The sequence below is a fragment of the Pistacia vera genome, unplaced genomic scaffold (assembly GCF_008641045.1).
Source record: "Pistacia vera cultivar Batoury unplaced genomic scaffold, PisVer_v2 Contig188, whole genome shotgun sequence".
Taxonomy (NCBI): Eukaryota; Viridiplantae; Streptophyta; class Magnoliopsida; order Sapindales; family Anacardiaceae; genus Pistacia; species Pistacia vera.
Window position 1 is genome coordinate 429,125 of NW_022195981.1, and position 18,729 is coordinate 447,853.

At 39.3% G+C, this 18,729-nt stretch overlaps 3 protein-coding genes across 3 annotated transcripts; 2 read left to right on the plus strand and 1 right to left on the minus strand.

Annotated features, from left to right (window-relative positions):
* Positions 1 to 3: 3 nt before the first annotated feature.
* Positions 4 to 1,917, plus strand: LOC116127046 (UDP-glycosyltransferase 83A1-like). Its single transcript, XM_031412718.1, has 2 exons — positions 4 to 535; positions 971 to 1,917. Exons 1-2 carry the CDS (start codon positions 40 to 42, stop codon positions 1,852 to 1,854), a joined length of 1,380 nt encoding a protein of 459 aa, XP_031268578.1. The 5' UTR covers positions 4 to 39; the 3' UTR covers positions 1,855 to 1,917.
* Positions 1,918 to 5,095: 3,178 nt separating this feature from the next.
* Positions 5,096 to 6,631, minus strand: LOC116126970. The gene is made up of 2 exons (XM_031412638.1): positions 5,841 to 6,631; positions 5,096 to 5,237 (listed from the first exon to the last, which is right to left on the minus strand). The coding sequence occupies exons 1-2, from the start codon at positions 6,629 to 6,631 to the stop codon at positions 5,096 to 5,098; spliced, it is 933 nt and encodes a 310-aa protein (XP_031268498.1).
* Positions 6,632 to 7,907: 1,276 nt separating this feature from the next.
* LOC116126931 (UDP-glycosyltransferase 83A1-like) lies at positions 7,908 to 10,007 on the plus strand. The gene is made up of 2 exons (XM_031412604.1): positions 7,908 to 8,575; positions 9,119 to 10,007. Exons 1-2 carry the CDS (start codon positions 8,095 to 8,097, stop codon positions 10,000 to 10,002), a joined length of 1,365 nt encoding a protein of 454 aa, XP_031268464.1. The 5' UTR covers positions 7,908 to 8,094; the 3' UTR covers positions 10,003 to 10,007.
* Positions 10,008 to 18,729: the final 8,722 nt, after the last annotated feature.

Consider the following 18,729-nt stretch of genomic DNA (forward strand, 5'->3'; position numbering starts at 1 on the left):
GAAGTGTGGATCATTCTTGTTGCAGAAATTGCATGGAAAATGAATGAAACTAGAATGGGAAATCCACATGTTCTGGTCATTCCTTATCCTGCACAAGGTCATGTAATTCCTCTAATGGAGCTTTCACAATGTCTGGCCAATCATGGCTTCAGAGTTACATTTGTGAACACAGAATATAATCACAAGCTCGTCAAGAATGCACTGTCAGCAAAGGAAGATATGTGGGGTCAAATTCATCTTGTTTCTGTCCCAGATGGGTTGGAATCATTGGAGGATAGGAATAAGCCTGGAAAGATTTCAGAGGCAATATTGAGAGTTATGCCAAGAAATGTAGAGAGGCTCATTGAGAAGATTCATGGATCAGCTATTGACAAAATCAGTTGTGTTCTTGCTGATCAAAGTATTGGTTGGGCCTTGGAAATTGCAGAGAAGATGGGAATCAAGAGAGCGGCTTTCTGTCCTGCTGCAGCTGCACTTTTGGTCTTGAGTTTGAGCATACCAAAGCTCATTGATGATGGAATTATTGATTGTGAAGGTGAGTACCTCCATCACTAAGTTTTCCAAAATCTGTGTATGAACTAGCTCACTTCATATAACTGCTATCTCTACATTTGAGTCAGTTTACATAAATCTCATATCCTATATCGTTAGCAAATGAGTTTAGGATTCAGTTTATAAAACTTAGATCCGCCCAATTAAGTAGATGCGTAAATGATGCTTGCATGAAACTAAGAAACAAATATGTGCGAGCATGACCCCAAAGAGGACAATATCTACTTATTTGAACCCAAAGTATTGTATGATAACATAGTAGACTCCTCACGAGAATGTGAGGTCCTAAGTTGTGAACCCCAATAGCCAAAACGAACCAATTCAGACCATATTGTAGTAGTTTTACGCACACAATCATTTATTTGGCCTTGGAAGAACCCCTTAGTACAATTTTGAAGATTTGATCTTTTCTTTGCAGGAACTCCCACAAAAAAGCAGATAATTAAGTTGTCACCAACCATGCCTGATATGAACACAGCAAACTTTGTATGGGCCAGCATTGGCAATAAGAATGCACAGAAGAATATTTTTGAACTCATGGTCAATAACAACAGGTCTTTGAAATTAACAGACTGGCTGCTTTGCAACTCAATTTATGAACTTGAGGCTGCAGCATTCTCCTTGGCTCCGGAGATCCTGCCCATAGGCCCCCTTTTGGTTAGTACCCGGCTTGGAGACACAGCAGGAAATTTCTGGCCTGAGGATTCCACTTGTTTGAAATGGCTGGATGAACAACCACCAAAATCAGTCATATACATTGCATTTGGTAGCATGACAGTTTTTGATCCAATCCAATTTCAGGAATTAGCTATGGGGCTTGAAATATGTAACAGGAAATTCCTGTGGGTTGTGAGGCCTGATGTTATAGAAAAAATAAATGATGCCTCCACAGAATCATTTCAGGAAAGAGCTGCCACTCATGGGAAGATAGTTAGTTGGGTACCTCAACAGAAGGTTTTGAGACATCCTTCAATTGCTTGCTTCATAAGTCACTGCGGATGGAACTCCACCATGGAAGGTGTAAGCAATGGTGTCCCTTTCTTGTGCTGGCCTTATTTCGCTGATCAGTTCCTCAACCGCAGCTACATTTGTGATGTGTGGAAGGTTGGATTGGGATTTACTCGAGACGCGAAAGGGATCATCACACGAGATGAAATCAAGAGTAAGGTGGAGCAACTACTAGAGAATGAAGAGTATAAAGAAAAGGCCTTGAAACTCAAGGAAATGGTGTTGAACAACATCGAGGAAGGGGGTGAATCTTATAAAAATTTTAAGAATTTCATTGAATGGTTAAAGACATAAGTGAATTCTCCACGTAAATTTTCAAACTTGAATTTGTACCTGACTTCTTTGAATAACCATTAAATGAAGAAAATAATGCGAACTGAAAAGGGTGTTCAAAATATTAGTTTCCATTGCTAAGCTAAGAAAGGTGCCCAAGATATATTCAATAAGTCAAAATTATCACATATGCAGAGATGAAAATAATTTAGAATATAAAGAAGCTGTTAAAGTTGTTGGAATATGACCATATGCCATGTATATTTTTTTTCATTGATTTAAGTCATGGTTGTAGGAATAAAAAAATAAGTGATGGACTACACCAAGGGCATTACTATAATGATTTAAATCTGGGATATCATCCATGGAAATGAGTTATGTAATTCTCTAAACCTCACTGAAGAAGGCGGTTAGGGGATATTACGATTACTTAGCTAACCAGTTTTTTCTGCCAGAGAACATGATGTTTGAAAGGTGAACTGAACTTGTACCCAACAGAAAAGTTATATATATAAACATTCATAAAAACATTCTCATTAGATTAAAACCAAAGCAGAATGCCATGAAACATGCTCAAAAACTTCACATGCTAAGTGATTTCAAATTAATTCTGCAGAATTCTAATTAATTGCTCTTCAAGGTTCTATGATTATGATGTACACCATGTATAAATATGTACATCGAAAAGTTCAAAATTTCTAGGAGCTCTTGGAGTTGGAGAGTAAACATATATAATAAAATTAGTAACTGTTATCAGTGTGGTGTCCCTGTTGGTTTGGAGTGCCGAATTGTGCAAAGAAAGAAAAACCAGAAGAGTACAAACTGCATACATTCCATTAAGGAAACCAAAAACATAATATAAAACTTCACCAGCTCACTGTTACAACTACTACAGCAGTGAACTTTTTACATGATTAAAGCTAAACCACACAATTTGAACAAATGTAATACAATTAAGAGACATAAAGACTCACATTCAGCTGCATTCACCTAAATACATCATAACACAAAAGGGTTATCCAGCTGCCCCTAAGCTACCGCTTCCAGCATAGCACAATGCACTTCTCTTCATTGGCGCCAAAAATTAACTTCAAACTTCAGTCCTTGAACATTGTATTTCTAGCAAAGCATCATGACTTCATCACTCCTCCTTGATGCTTTTGCTGGAAAAATCAAGTTTTAGCCTTAAGTCTTCAAACTTGGCTTTGGACAAGGCTTTATTCATAATGTCTGCAACTTGATTTTCTCCTCTGCAGTGCACCAAACTGACTTCCCCACATTGTTCAACTTCCCTCACGGCATGATACTTAATCTTAATGTGTTTGGTTCTGCCGTAGAGTACAAGATTTTTGGCTATGGCTACAGAAGACTGATTATCACACAAAATCAGTGTTGGACTTCCCTGAACTTGCTGCAAATCATTCAGAATTTTCCTTAGCCATACAGCTTGGTTTACTGCTACTGCTGCAGAGATGTACTCTGCTTCAGCAGTGGACTGAGCTACAATCTCTTGCTTCTTTGATAGCCAACAAACTGCACCTGTGTTTATGTAAAACACATAACTAGAGGTGCTCTTCAGGTCATCCAGGGAACCACCCCAGTCACTGTCAATATACCCCAGCAGCTTCAAGTTTTCTGATTTCTTAAACCAGATGCCCAACATGGTGCTTCCTCTCACATACCTCATGACTCTCTTGGATGCTTTAAAATGCAGCTCACTTGGGTTACTCATGAACCTGGAAAGGTAGCTTGCAGTGAACATGAGATCAGGCCTAGTGGTTGTGAGATACTGCAGACAACCTACCAGACTTCTGTATTTCCCTCATCCACTCTATCTACACCATCTTCTTTACTCAGTTTCAGGTTGGGAACCAGTGGGGTATCTACTGGTTTGCAACTTTCCATGCCAAATTTCATCAGTATCTTAGTTGCATACCTCCACTGGCACATGAAAATTCCATTTGGAGACTAACTTATCTCCATGCCAAGAAAGTAAGTCATCGGCCCCAAGTCTGTCATTTCAAACTCATTTTGCATGGCTGTCTTGAATTGATTCAGTTTTTTAGAATTGCTTCCACTAATCAGCAGGTCATCAACATATAAAGAAACCACAATCAATCCACTTTCAATCTTCCCAACATAGAGTGTGCGTTCATTATGACTCCTAGTGTATCCTAGATTGCATAAGTGGTCATTTATCCGGTTGTACCAGGCTCTAGGAGCCTTCTTTAGGCCATACAAAGCCTTTCTCAGTAGATACACTTGGTCCTCTTTTCTTTTAACCTTATAGCCTTCCGGCTGCTCCACATATATCTCCTCTATAATCCAGCCATTCAAGAATGCTGATTTAACATCCAACTAGAAAATTTTCCAGTCAAATTGAGCTGCAAGTGCAAGTAATAGTCTGATGGTGTCATGCCTGGCTACAGGAGCAAAAGTGTCAAAAAAATCAATCCCTTGCTACTGTGCAAAACCTTTAACCACAAGTCTTGCCTTATGTTTATGGACTGATCCATCAGGGTTAACTTTCAGCTTGTAAATCCATTTCACTTGGATCACCTTCCTTTTTTCTGGTCTGTCTACCAATTTCTAGGTGTTGTTCTTCTCTATCATGGAAAGCTCCTCCTGCATTGCAGCCTTCCATACTTCTGACTTTGCAACTTCATTGTAATTTTGGGGTTCAACCATAGCCACATTACATCTTTCATACACTTCAGCTAAGGATCTAGTTCCTCTCACTGAAGGTTCTTCCTCTTCATCAGAATTTGCCTCTCGGATCAGCTCCCCTCTTGTCTCTTCCTGCCTTGGCTTAATTCCCTCATCTATTCTCTTCTCTTCCCAATTCCAAATTGCAGTTTCATCCACCTTTACATCCCTTGTAATCACAATTTTCTTAGACTCAGGGATGTAAACTCTGTAACCTTTGGATTGACTACTCCAACTTAGTTCTCTTGCTTGCTGGAACCATGACATAACATATAATCCTAAATATCCTCAGGTTGCCTACTGCTGGTTTAATTCCACTCCAGGCTTCAACTGGAGTTTGGTTCTTGACTGCTTTAGTTGGCAGTCTGTTTAGGAGATAAACTCCTGTATTGATAGCCTCAACCCATAACTTCTTGGGGAGATTCTTCTTTGCCATCATACATCTTGCCATCTCTATGATGGTTCTGTTTCTCTTTTCCCTAACCCCATTCTGCTATAGGGTGTAAGGAGTAGTAAACTGGTGCTGAATTCCAGCTTCTTCGCAGATTGAACCGAATTAACTTGATGTGTATTCTGTCCTATTGTCACTCCTTATGGCTTTGATCATTGTCCCAGCTTGATTCTCCACCAGTAGCTTGAATTTTCTAAATATATCAACTACTTCATTTTTCTGCTTCAGGAAATATACACAGGCCATCCTGGATAAGTCATCAATAAATAGTATAAAGTACCTACTTCCATTCAGAGATTCAATCTTCATAGGACCACACACATCTGTGTGGATCAACTGCAATTTGTCATTGGCTCTCTAGGCTTGGTTTGATGGAAATGATGGTCTGCTGAGTTTGCCAAGTTGGCAGGCTGTGCAGAGATTCTTCTTTTCTTCTATTTCAGGTAAGTCTAGGACCATGTCTCTACTCCTAAGTTCTTTGAGACCTAAGTAGTGGAAATGGCCAAGTCTTTTGTGCCAAAGTTCAGACTCTTCAGACCTACTGGTCAGTGCATAATTTTCAGACTTTTTCCACTCTACCGGGAAGCTCTTTCCCAACATTCTCACATTCATCAGCTCATTTCCCTCACTGTCTAGTATGATGCATGATTGGTTTTGAAAATGCAAGGTATAATTCTTTTCTAGCATTTGTACTACACTCAATAAGTTTTGTGTAATTTCTGGTACATATAAAACACTTGAGATAACTTTGGTACCTGATTGTGTTAGGACAGCAACATCTCCAATTCCTTTGGCCTCCACATATTCTCCATTCCCAATTTTGACTCTGGAGCTGTAAGTCTTGTCTTACCTAATGAAATTCTGTAAATTGGCTGCCATGTGGTTGGTGCAGCCACTGTCTATCAAACACACTTCACTGCTGGTCTGAACTATATAACATGAAGCTACAAACAATTGTTCAGACTCACTGCCATGCTGTTGATCCTCTGCAGATTGAGCTTGCTGTGGTGGCTGTGTACTTTTGTTCTTGCACACCTTCTCAATGTGGCCAAATTGTTTGCAGACCCTACATTGGATCCCAGGCCTAAACCAATACCTGTTTTCTGAGTGACCCTTCTTCTTGTAGTGAGGACATGGTGGATAGCTCCTTGTTCCACTAGGTTTTCCCCATTGTCCACTGGTTTTTTCTTTCCCTTTCTTGTCTCCGGCATACCTTCTATTATTCCCCTGCACATTCCTTCCTTTTTGAGCTGCCATCATAGCACCTTCATTAGCATCCTCCTGCCTCATTAATCTTCTTGGTTCTTGAACCTGCAGTGCATGGACTAACTCAGTGAGGTTGATTTGTGACAGGTCCTTGGAGTCTTCTAGAGAGGAAATCTTGGATTCAAACCTCTCGGGTAAGCTTACTAGCACCTTCTCAACAATCACTTTATCACTCATTTCTACTCCAAGTAGCCCGATCTTATTAACCATCCTCATAAGCCTATCCACATATTCTTTCACTTTCTCAACTTCCTGCATTCTCAACATCTCAAATTCTTTCCTCAAGTTCATCACTTGCATGTTCCTTGTTGTATCACTTCCTGTGAACTCCTCTCTCAGCTTATCCCATGCTTTTTTTGCTGTTTCACATGCCATTATCCTTGTAAACACAAGTTCTATCACTGCCGAATGTACGTGAGATAGAGCCCTTGGAGCCTTTGACATTTCTTCTTCATACAACCTCATTTGATTCAGAGTGGGGTTTGGACCCAGCTGTGGAGGTTGTTTCTCTTCCTCAACATACTGCTAGAGCCCCTGCCCTCTTAGATAGACTTTCATTCTAACAGTCCAAATATGGTATTGCTCACCATTGAACACTGGCGATGAAAGGGAGGCCGACTGACCTGCCATGAACACAGGTTATAGTTTGGGACAGAGTTGTTCTTTAAGGAGGCTAGAGGTTGATGATGATTCAAGGTCAGTTTTTTTAGTTTATATGGAGGTTTGGTGAGATGGCTCTGATACCATTTTGTTGGTTTGGAGTGCCGAATTGTGCAAAGAAAGAAAAACCAGAAGAGTACAAACTACATACATTCCATTAAGCAAACCAAATACATAATATAATACTTCACCAGCTCACTGTTACAACTACTACAGCAGTGAACTTTTTACATGATTAAAGCTAAACCACACAATTTGAACAAATGTAATGCAATTAAGAGACATAAAGCCTCACATTCAGCTGCATTCACCTAAATACATCATAACACAAAAGGGTTATCCAGCTGCCCCTAAGCTACTGCTTCCAGCACAGTACAATGCACTTCTCTTCATTGGCACCAAAAATTAACTTCAAACTTCAGTCCTTGAACATTGCATTTCCAGCAAAGCATCATGACTTCATCAGTCCCAGTTAAAAGCTTATAAATGGCCTATTTTCCAAATTCAGACCTGAAACTGGAATGGATGTTCAGAATATTTTCATGGCTGAGTTCTAAAAGCTACAGAATCTGTATTAAGATATTCAACTTCCATATATATACATAACTGAAGGTTGTTTACAATATTAAAGTGTTTAACTAATTGCATTTTTTAAACATAGAATCTAATATGAATTAGCCTCCACTGCCAACAAGACAAAGCCTTTCTGTAAAAGCAAAAACCAACATATGGTATAATCCAACATAGATCAAGTACTGTAGTGTTTCACTTATTAGATTTTTTAGACAGAAAGAATCTAACATAAACTAGCCTCCACTGTCAACAAGACAAAATATTTCTTCCAAACATGAGCCGACATAAGAGATAAGTGAAGCTTACTTTGAATTTCGGTTAAAAAATTCAAGGTCTGTATCAGAGAAGTGTGTCTTTATAGACAACATTCAGGAGCAGGTAAGGTTATTATAGTTTCAAGCCTTTTAAAAACTAAGATGCTTTAGCAGATTGTATGAGAAAACGAAGAAAAAAGGTTCCTAGATTTTCATTGGAACACAATGGTCCCCTTGTCATTTATTATATTTTCTGTTTTTTATTGCTCATGTAACGTTCCTCCCTGATATCCCTATAAAAATTGGCAATAATCTCAAGAAAATAATGTGCATAGCAAAAGAGAGAGTCAAATGGGAAATCCACATGTTTTGGTTATACCCTATCCAGTACAAAGCCATATAATTCCTTTAATGGAGCTTGCACAATCCTTGGCCAAAGATGGCATCAGAATTACATTTGTAAACACTGAGTATACTCATAAGCAAGTCACAGAAGCATTGGTAAAGAACGAAGGTGTAGGGAATCAAGTTCATCTTGTTTCAATACAAGATGAACTTGAATCTCCGGAGGACAGGAATCAATTAGAGAAGCATGTCGAATCAGTCCTCTGGATCATGCCAAAGAAAGTCCGGGAGCTCATGGAGCAAATTGATTCATCTAACAGTGATAAGATCACTTGTATTGTTGCAGATCAAAATTTTGGATGGGCCATGGAAATTGCAGCCGAGAAGGGTCTAAAGCGAGCTTTCTTCTGTTCCACTGCAGCCACACACTTGGCTTTAAGATTTAGCATTAAAAAGTTGATCGATGAAGGAATAATAGAAAATGATGGTAAGATTATCCATCACCTAACTCTTGGAATGCTAGGCGTTGCTATTGAATCAAGTGAAACATCTATTGTCAATCTAGATTAGCATGCACTACTTTGACTACAATGTCATTGAATTATTCATTTAAATAATTCAAGAAATCATACTTTGCTAAATATGCACAAAACATTGATAGTTATGCATAAGCTGCATATTTCTAAAAATCATGCAAGTATTGGGAAAGTCAGATGATTTGCATATTAATTTAAAGAGTTCATAGTAATGATCCATATCTTGTGTCAACATCTAGCATAATAATAATAATAATCAATTCAAACTCAGATTAATGAAGCTTCAGTTTGAAAGTAGTTAGAGTTGGAGAATCTTATTCCTAGATCTGTCCCTCCATCCCACCAAATTTTTATACATAAATATTTTTGTGTTTGGTCCTAGAAGTTACTGAAAATCAACTAGAGCTAGATGCTATAAAAACTCTAGTGAATAAATTATACTAACAGTTGGCTGTTCATGGCATACTTACTTTTGATTGAGACTTTTTTTGCAGGAACTCCAACGAAGAAACAGATGTTTCAGTTGTCACCAACCATGCCTGCCATGAACACAGCACACTTTGGGTGGGCCTGCATTGGCAACAAGAAAGTACAGAAATTGTTTTTTGAAAATGTGATTAGAAATAAGAGAGCAATAAACTTATCAAACTGGGTGCTTTGCAATTCAACTTATGACCTTGAGCCTGCAGCATTTAACTTTGATCCTAAGTTCATACCAATAGGCCCACTTTTGGCAAGCAACCGCTGTGGAATCTCTGCAGCAAGCTTCAGGCAAGAAGACTTGACTTGTTTGAAATGGCTTGATAAACAACAACCGCAATCAGTCATATATGTTGCATTTGGTGGTACAACTATTTTTGATCGAACCCAGTTCCAAGAATTGGCCATGGGGCTTGAACTCTCCAATAGACCATTCCTCTGGGTTGTGCCTCCTGATTGCATAGATGGCATGAGTGATCCCTTTCCGGAAGGATTTCAAGACAGAGTCGCGACTCATGGGTATATAGTTAGTTGGGCGCCTCAACAGAAGGTTCTGGCACATCCTTCCATTGCTTGTTTTGTAAGCCACTGTGGATGGAACTCCACCATGGAAGGTCTAAGCAATGGTATCCCTTCCTTGTGTTGGCCTATGTATGGAGACCAGATGCACAATGAGAATTACATTTGCAATGTTTGGAAGGTTGGATTGGGGTTCAACCGAGAGGAAAATGGGATAATTATGCGAGAAGAAATTAAAAATAAAGTGCAGGAACTGCTTAACAAGGACATATACAAGGCAAATGCTTGGGACCTCAAGGAAAAGATGATGAATAACATCAAAGAAGGTGGAGCCTCCTACAATAATTTTAAGCATTTTGTTGAATGGCTGAAGGCCTAAGAAAAACCCTCATCATCATAATACTATAAAGTACCTACTTCCATTCAGAGATTCATCTTCATAGGACCACACACATCTGTGTGGATCAACTACATTTCTTGGCTTCCAGGCTGGTTGATAGAAATGATGGTCTGCTGATTTGCCAAGTTGGCAGGCTGTGCGAAAATTCTTCTTTTTTCTATTTCGAAGTCTAGGACCATGTCTCTACTCTCTAAGTTCTTTGAGACCTAAGTAGTGGAAATGGCCAAGTCTTTTGTGCCAAAGTTCAGACTCTTCAGACCTACTGGTCAGTGCTAATTTTCAGACTTTTTCCACTCTACCGGGAAGCTTTTCCCAACATTCTCACATTCATCACTCATTTCCCTCACTGTCTAGTATGATCATGATTGGTTTTGAAAATGCAAGGTATAATTCTTTCTAGCTTTGTCCTACACTCAATAAGTTTTGTGTAATTTCTGTACATATAAACACTTGAGATAACTTTGGTACCTGATTGTGTTAGGACAGCAACATCTCCATTTCCTTTGGCCCCCACATATTCTCCATTCCCAATTTTGACTCTGGATTGTAAGTCTTGTCAACCTATAAAGTTCAAATTGCTGCCATGTGTTGGTGCAGCCACTGTCTTCAACCACACTTCACGCTGGTCTGAACTTTACCATGAAGCTACAAACAATTGTTCAGACTCACTGCCTGCTGTTGATCCCTACGATTGAGCTTGCTTGGGGCTGTTACTTTGTTCTTGCACACCTTCTCAATGGGGCCAAATTGTTTGCAGACCCACATTGGATCCCAGGCCTAACCAACCCTTTCTGAGTGACCCTTCTTCTTGTAGTGAGGACATGGTGATAGCTCCTTGTTCCACTAGGTTTTCCCCAGGTCCACTGGTTTTTTCTTTCCCTTTCTGTTCCTCCGGCATACCTTCTATTATTCCCCTGCACATTCCTTCCTTTTTGAGCTGCCATCATAGCACCTTCATAAGCATCCTCCTGCCTCATTAATCTTCTTGTTCTTGACCTCATGCATGGACTAACTCAGTGAGGTTGATTTGTGACAGGTCCTTGGAGTCTTCTAGAGGGAAATCTTGGATTCAACCTCTCGGTAAGCTTACTACACCTTCTCAACAATCACTTTATCACTCATTTCTACTCCAAGTAGCCGATCTTATTAACCATCTCATAAGCCTATCCACATATTCTTTCACTTTCTCAACTTCCTGCATTCTCAACATCTCAATTCTTCCTCAAGTTCATCACTTGTATGTTCCTTGTTGTATCACTTCCGTGAACTCCTCCTCAGCTTATCCCATGCTTTTTTTTGTTTCACATGCCATTATCCTTGTAACAAGTTCTTCACTGCGAATGTAGTGAGATAGAGCCCTTGGAGCCTTTGACATTTCTTCTTCATACAACCTCATTTGATTCAGAGTGGGGTTTGGACCCAGCTGTGGAGGTTGTTTCTCTTCCTCAACATACTGCAGCCCCCCCTCTTAGATGACTTTCATTCTAAGCCCAATATGGTATTGCTCACCATTGAACACTGGCGGTGAAAGGGAGGCGACTGACTGCCATGAACAAGGTTATAGTTTGGGACAGAGTTGTTCTTTAAGGAGCTAGAGGTTGATGATGATTCAGTCAGTTTTTTTAGTTTATATGGAGGTTTGGTGAATGGCTCTGATACCATTTTGTTGGTTTGGAGTGCCGAATTGTGCAAAGAAAGAAAACCAGAGAGTACAAACTCATACATTCCATTAAGCAAACCAATACATAATATAATACTTCACCAGCTCACTGTTACAACTACTACAGCATTGAACTTTTTACATGATAAAGCTAAACCACACAATTTGAACAAATGTAATCAATTAAACATAAAGCCTCACATTCAGCTCATTCACCTAAATACATCATACACAAAGGGTTATCCAGCTGCCCCTAAGCTACTGCTTCCGCACAGTACAATGCACTTCTCTTCATTGGCACCAAAAATTAATTCAAACTTCAGTCCTTGAACATTGCATTTCCAGCAAAGCATCATGACTTCATCAGTCCCAGTTAAAAGCTTATATTGCGATTTTCCAATTCAGACCTGAAACTGAAATGGATGTCAGATATTTTCTGGCTGAGTTCTAAAAGCTACAGAATCTGTATTAAGATATTCAACTTCCATATTATGACATAAAGCCTCACATTCAGCTGCATTCACCTAAATACATCATAACACAAAAGGGTTATCCAGCTGCCCCTAAGCTACTGCTTCCAGCATAGCACAATGCACTTCTCTTCATTGGCGCCAAAAATTAACTTCAAACTTCAGTCCTTGAACATTGCATTTCTAGCAAAGCATCATGACTTCATCACTCCTCCTTGATGCTTTTGCTGGAAAAACCAAGTTTTAGCCTTAAGTCTTCAAACTTGGCTTTGGACAAGGCTTTATTCATAATGTCTGCAACTTGATTTTCTCCTCTGCAGTGCACCAAACTGACTTCCCCACATTGTTCAACTTCCCTCACGGCATGAAACTTAATCTTAATGTGTTTGGTTCTGCCGTAGAGTACAAGATTTTTGGCTATGGCTACAGCAGACTGATTATCACACAAAATCAGTGTTGGACTTCCCTGAACTTGCTGCAAATCATTCAGAATTTTCCTTAGCCATACAGCTTGGTTTACTGCTACTGCTGTAGAGATGTACTCTGCTTCAGCAGTGGACTGAGCCACAATCTCTTGCTTCTTTGAAAGCCAACAAACTGCACCTGTGTTTATGTAAAACACATAACCAGAGGTGCTCTTCAGGTCATCCAGAGAACCACCCCAGTCACTGTCAGTATACCCTAGCAGCTTCAAGTTTTCTGATTTCTTAAACCAGATGCCCAACATGGTGCTTCCTCTCACATACCTCATGACTCTCTTGGATGCTTTAAAATGCAGCTTACTTGGGTTACTCATGAACCTGGAAAGGTAGCTTGCAGTGAACATGAGATCAGGCCTAGTGGTTGTGAGATACAGCAGACAGCCTACCAGACTTCTGTATTTTCCCTCATCCACTCTCTCTGCACCATCTTCTTTACTCAGTTTCAGGTTGGGAACCAGTGCGGTATCTATTGGTTTGTAACTTTCCATGCCAAATTTCATCAGTATCTTAGTTGCATACCTCTGCTGGCACATGAAAATTCCATTTGGAGACTAACTTATCTCCATGCCAAGAAAGTAAGTCATTGGCCCCAAGTCTGTCATTTCAAACTCATTTTGCATGGCTGTCTTGAATTGATTCAGTTCTTTAGAATTGCTTCCAGTAATCAGCAGGTCATCAACATATAAAGAAACCACAATCAATCCACTTTCAGTCTTCCTAACATAGAGTGTGTGTTCATTAGGACTCCTAGTGTATCCTAGATTGCATAAGTGGTCATTTATCCGGTTGTACCAGGCTCTAAGAGCCTTCTTTAGGCCATACAAAGCCTTTCTCAGCAGATACACTTGGTCCTCTTTTCCTTTAACCTTATAGCCTTCCGGCTGCTCCACATATATCTCCTCTGTAATCCAACCATTCAAGAATGCTGATTTAACATCCAACTGGAAATTTTCCAATCAAATTGAGCTGCAAGTGCAAGTAATAGTCTGACGGTGTCATGCCTGGCTACAGGAGCAAAAGTGTCAAAAAAATCAATCCCTTGCTACTGTGCAAAACCTTTAACCATAAGTCTTGCCTTATGTTTATGGACTGATCCATCAGGGTTAACTTTTAGCTTGTAAATCCATTTCACTTGGATCACCTTCCTTTTTTCTGGTCTGTCTACCAATTTCTAGGTGTTGTTCTTCTCTATCATGGAAAGCTCCTCCTACATTGCAGCCTTCCATACTTCTGACTTTGCAGCTTCATTGTAATTTTGGGTTCAACTATAGCCACATTACATCTTTCATACACTTCAGCTAAGGATCTAGTTCCTCTCACTGAAGGTTCTTCCTCTTCATCAGAATTTGCCTCTCGGATCAGCTCCCCTCTTATCTCTTCCTGCCTTGGCTTAATTCCCTCATCTATTCTCTTCTCTTCCCAATTCCAAATTGCAGTTTCATCCACCTTTACATCCCTTGTAATCACAATTTTCTTAGACTTAGGGATGTAAACTCTGTAACCTTTGGATTGACTACTGTATCCTATGAAAATTACTACCTCAGCCTTGTCATCCAACTTAGTTCTCTTGCTTGCTGGAACCATGACATAACATATAATCCCAAATATCCTCAGGTTGCCCACTGCTGGTTTAATTCCACTCCAGGCTTCAACTGGAGTTTGGTTCTTGACTGCTTTAGTTGGCAGTCTGTTTGGGAGATAAACTCTTGTATTAACAGCCTCAACCCATAACTTCTTGGGGAGCTTCTTCTCTGCCATCATACATCTTGTCATCTTTATGATGGTTCTGTTTCTCCTTTCACTGACCCCATTCTGCTATAGGGTGTAAGGAGTAGTAAACTGGTGCTGAATTCCAACTTCTTGGCAGATTGAACTGAATTCACTTGATGTGTATTCTGTCCCATTGTCACTCCTTATGGCTTTGATCATTGTCCCAGCTTGATTCTCCACCAGCAGCTTGAATTTTCTAAATATAGCAGCTACTTCATTTTTCTGCTTCAAGAAATATACACAGGCCATCCTGGAGAAGTCATCAATAAATACTATAAAGTACCTACTTCCATTCAGAGATTCAGTCTTCATAGGACCACACACATCTGTGTGGATCAACTACAATTTGTCATTGGCTTTCCAGGCCTGGTCTGATAGAAATGATGGTCTGGTGAGTTTGCCAAGTTGGCAGGCTGTGTAAAGATTCTTCTTCTTTTCTATTTCAGGTAAGTCTAGGACCATGTCTCTACTTCTAAGTTCTTTGAGACCTAAGTAGTGGAAATGGCCAAGTCTTTTGTGCCAAAGTTCAGACTCTTCAGATCTACTGGTCAGTGCATAATTTTCAGACTTTTTCCACTCTACCGGGAAGCTATTTCCCAACATTCTCACATTCATCAGCTCATTTCCCTCACTGTCTAGTATGATGCATGATTGGTTTTGAAAATGCAAGGTATAATTCTTTTCTAGCATTTGTCCTACACTCAATAAGTTTTGTGTAATTTCTGGTACATATAAAACACTTGAGATAACTTTGGTACCTGATTGTGTTAGGACAGCAACATCTCCAATTCCTTTGGCCTCCACATATTCTCCATTCCCAATTTTGACTCTGGAGTTGTAAGTCTTGTCCAACCTAATGAAATTCTGCAAATTGACTGCCATGTGGTTGGTGCAGCCACTGTCTATCAACCACACTTCACTGCTGGTCTGAACTGTGTAACATGAAGCTACAAACAATTGTTCAGACTCACTGCCATGCTGTTGATCCTCTACAGATTGAGCTTGCTATGGCGGCTGTGTACCTTTGTTCTTGCACACCTTCTCAATGTGGCCAAATTGTTTGCAGGCCCCACATTGGATCCCAGGCCTAAACCAACACCTGTTCTCTGAGTGACCCTTCTTCTTGTAGTGAGGACATGGTGGATAGCTCCTTGTTCCACTAGGTTTTCCCCATTGTCCACTGGTTTTTTCTTTCCCTTTCTTGTTTCCGGCATACCTTCTATTATTCCCCTGCACATTCCTTCCTTTTTGAGCTGCCATCATAGCACCTTCATTAGCATCCTCCTGCCTCATTAATCTTCTTTGTTCTTGAGCCTACAGTGCATGGACTAACTCAGTGAGGTTGATTTGTGACAGGTCCTTGGAGTCTTCTAGAGAGGAAATCTTGGATTCAAACCTCTCGGGTAAGCTTACTAGCACCTTCTCAACAATCACTTTATCACTCATTTCTACTCCAAGTAGCCTGATCTTATTAACCATACTCATAAGCCTATCCACATATTCTTTCACTTTCTCAACTTCCTGCATTCTCAACATCTCAAATTCTCTCCTCAAGTTCATCACTTGTATGTTCCTTGTTGTATCACTTCCCGTGAACTCCTCTCTCAGCTTATCCCATGCTTCTTTTGTTGTTTCACATGCCATTATCCTTGTAAACACAAGTTCTGTCACTGCTGAATGTATGTGAGATAGAGCCCTTGGAGCCTTTGACATTTCTTCTTCATACAACCTCATTTGATTCAGAGTGGGGTTTGGACCCAGCTGTGGAGGTTGTTTCTCTTCCTCAACATACTGCCAGAGCCCCTGCCCTCTTAGATAGGCTTTCATTCTAATAGCCCAAATATGGTATTGCTCACCATTGAACACTGGCGGTGAAAGGGAGGCTGACTGAGCTGCCATGAACATAGGTTATAGTTTGGGACAGAGTTGTTCTTTAAGGAGGCTAGAGGTTGATGATGATTCAAGGTCAGTTTTTTTAGTTTATATGGAGGTTTGGTGAGATGGCTCTGATACCATTTTGTTGGTTTGGAGTGCCGAATTGTGCAAAGAAAGAAAAACCAGAAGAGTACAAACTGCATACATTCCATTAAGCAAACCAAATACATAATATAATACTTCACCAGCTCACTGTTACAACTACTACAGCAGTGAACTTTTTACATGATTAAAGCTAAACCACACAATTTGAACAAGTAATTACAATTAAGAGACATAAAGCCTCACATTCAGACTCTCACTAAATACATCATACACAAAAGGGTTATCCAGCTGCCCCTAAGCTACTGCTTCCAGCACAGTACAATGCACTTCTCTTCATGGCACCAAAAATTAATCAAACTTCAGTCCTTGAACATTGCATTTCCAGCAAAGCATCATGACTTCATCAGTCCCAGTAAAAGCTTATAAATGGCCTATTTTCCAAACTAGACCTGAAACTGAATGGATGTCAGAATATTTTCATGGCTAGTTCTAAAAGCTACAGAATCTGTATTAAGTATTCAACTTCCATATATATACATAACTGAAGGTTGTTTACAATATTAAAGTGTTTAACTAATGCATTTTTTAAACATAGAATCTAATATGAATTAGTCTAGACAAAGCCTTTCTGTAAAAGCAAAAACCAAATATGGTATAATCCAACATAGATCAAGTACTGTAGTGTTTCACTTATTAGATTTTTTAGACAGAAAGAATATACATAAACTAGCCCACTGTCAACAGACAAAATATTTCTTCCAAACATGAGCCGACATAAGAGATAAGTGAAGCTATTTGAATTTCGGTTAAAAAATTCAAGGTCTGTATCAGAGAAGTGTGTCTTTATAGACAACATTCAGGAGCAGGTAAGGTTATTATAGTTTCAAGCTTTTAAAAACTAAGATGCTTTAGCAGATTGTATGAGAAAACGAAGAAAAAGGTTCCTAGATTTTCATTGGAACACAATGGTCCCTTTCATTATTATATTTCTGTTTTTTATTGCTCATGTAACGTTCCTCCCTGATATCCCTATAAAAATTGGCATATCTCAAGAAAATAAGTGCATAGCAAAAGAGAGAGTCAAATGGGAAATCCACATGTTTTGGTTATACCCTATCCAGTACAAAGCCATATAATTCCTTTAATGAGCTTGCACAATCCTTGGCCAAAGATGGCATCAGAATTACATTTGTAAACACTGAGTATACTCATAAGCATGTACAGAAGTGGTAAGAACGAAGGTGTAGGGAATCAAGTTCATCTTGTTTCAATACAAGATGAACTTGAATCTCCGGAGGACAGGAATCAATAAGAAGCATGTGAATCCGTCCTCTGGATCATGCCAAAGAAAGTCCGGGAGCTCATGGAGCAAATTGATTCATCTAACAGTGATAAGATCCTTGTATTGTTGCAGATCAAAATTTGGATGGGCCATGGAAATTGCAGCCGAGAAGGGTCTAAAGCGAGCTTTCTTTGTTCCACTGCAGCCACACACTTGGCTTTAAGATTTAGCATTAAAAAGTTGATCGAGAAGGAATAATAGAAAATGAGGTAAGATTATCCATCACCTAACTCTTGGAAGCTAGGCTTGCTATTGAATCAAGGTGAAACATCTATTGTCAATCTAGATTAGCATGCACTACTTTGACTACAATGTCATTGAATTATCATTTAAATAATTCAAGAAATCATATCTGCTAAATATGCACAAAACATTGATAGTTATGCATAAGCTGCATATTCTAAAAATCATGAAGTATTGGGAAAGTCAGATGATTTGCATATTAATTTAAAGGTTCATAGTAATGATCATATCTGTGTCAACATCTAGCATAATAAATAAAATAATCATTCAAACTCAGATTAATGAAGCTTCAGTTGAAGTAGTTAGAGTTGGAGAATCTTATTCCTAGATCTGTCCCTCCATCCACCAAATTTTAAATAAATATTTTTGTGTTTGGTCCTAGAAGTTACTGAAAATCAACTAAGCTAGATGCTATAAAAACTCTGTGAAAAATTATACTAACAGTGGTGTGTTCATGGCATACTTATTTTGATTGAGACTTTTTTGCAGGAACTCAACGAAGAAACAGATGTTTCAGTTGTCACCAACCATGCCTGCCATGAACACAGCACACTTGGGTGGGCCTGCATTGGCAACAAGAAAGTACAGAAATTGTTTTTTGAAAATGTGATTAGAAATAAGAGAGCAATAACTTATCAAACTGGTGCTTTGCAATTCAATTATGACCTTGAGCCTGCAGCATTTAACTTGATCCTAAGTTCATCACAATAGGCCCACTTTTGGCAAGCAACCGCTGTGGAATCTCTGCAGCAAGCTTCA

Excerpts from the sequence above, each read along its gene's own strand:
- LOC116127046 (XM_031412718.1), top strand. The coding sequence starts at position 40 with ATGAATGAAACTAGAATGGGAAATCCACATGTTCTGGTCATTCCTTAT. Across the intron at positions 536-970 it reads TGGAATTATTGATTGTGAAG|GAACTCCCACAAAAAAGCAG; the intron begins GTGAGTACCTCC and ends TTTTCTTTGCAG.
- LOC116126970 (XM_031412638.1), bottom strand. The coding sequence starts at position 6,631 with ATGGCATGTGAAACAGCAAAAAAAGCATGGGATAAGCTGAGAGAGGAG. Across the intron at positions 5,238-5,840 it reads AATTTACAGAATTTCATTAG|GATGGCCTGTGTATATTTCC; the intron begins GTAAGACAAGAC and ends TGACTTATCCAG.
- LOC116126931 (XM_031412604.1), top strand. The coding sequence starts at position 8,095 with ATGGGAAATCCACATGTTTTGGTTATACCCTATCCAGTACAAAGCCAT. Across the intron at positions 8,576-9,118 it reads AGGAATAATAGAAAATGATG|GAACTCCAACGAAGAAACAG; the intron begins GTAAGATTATCC and ends CTTTTTTTGCAG.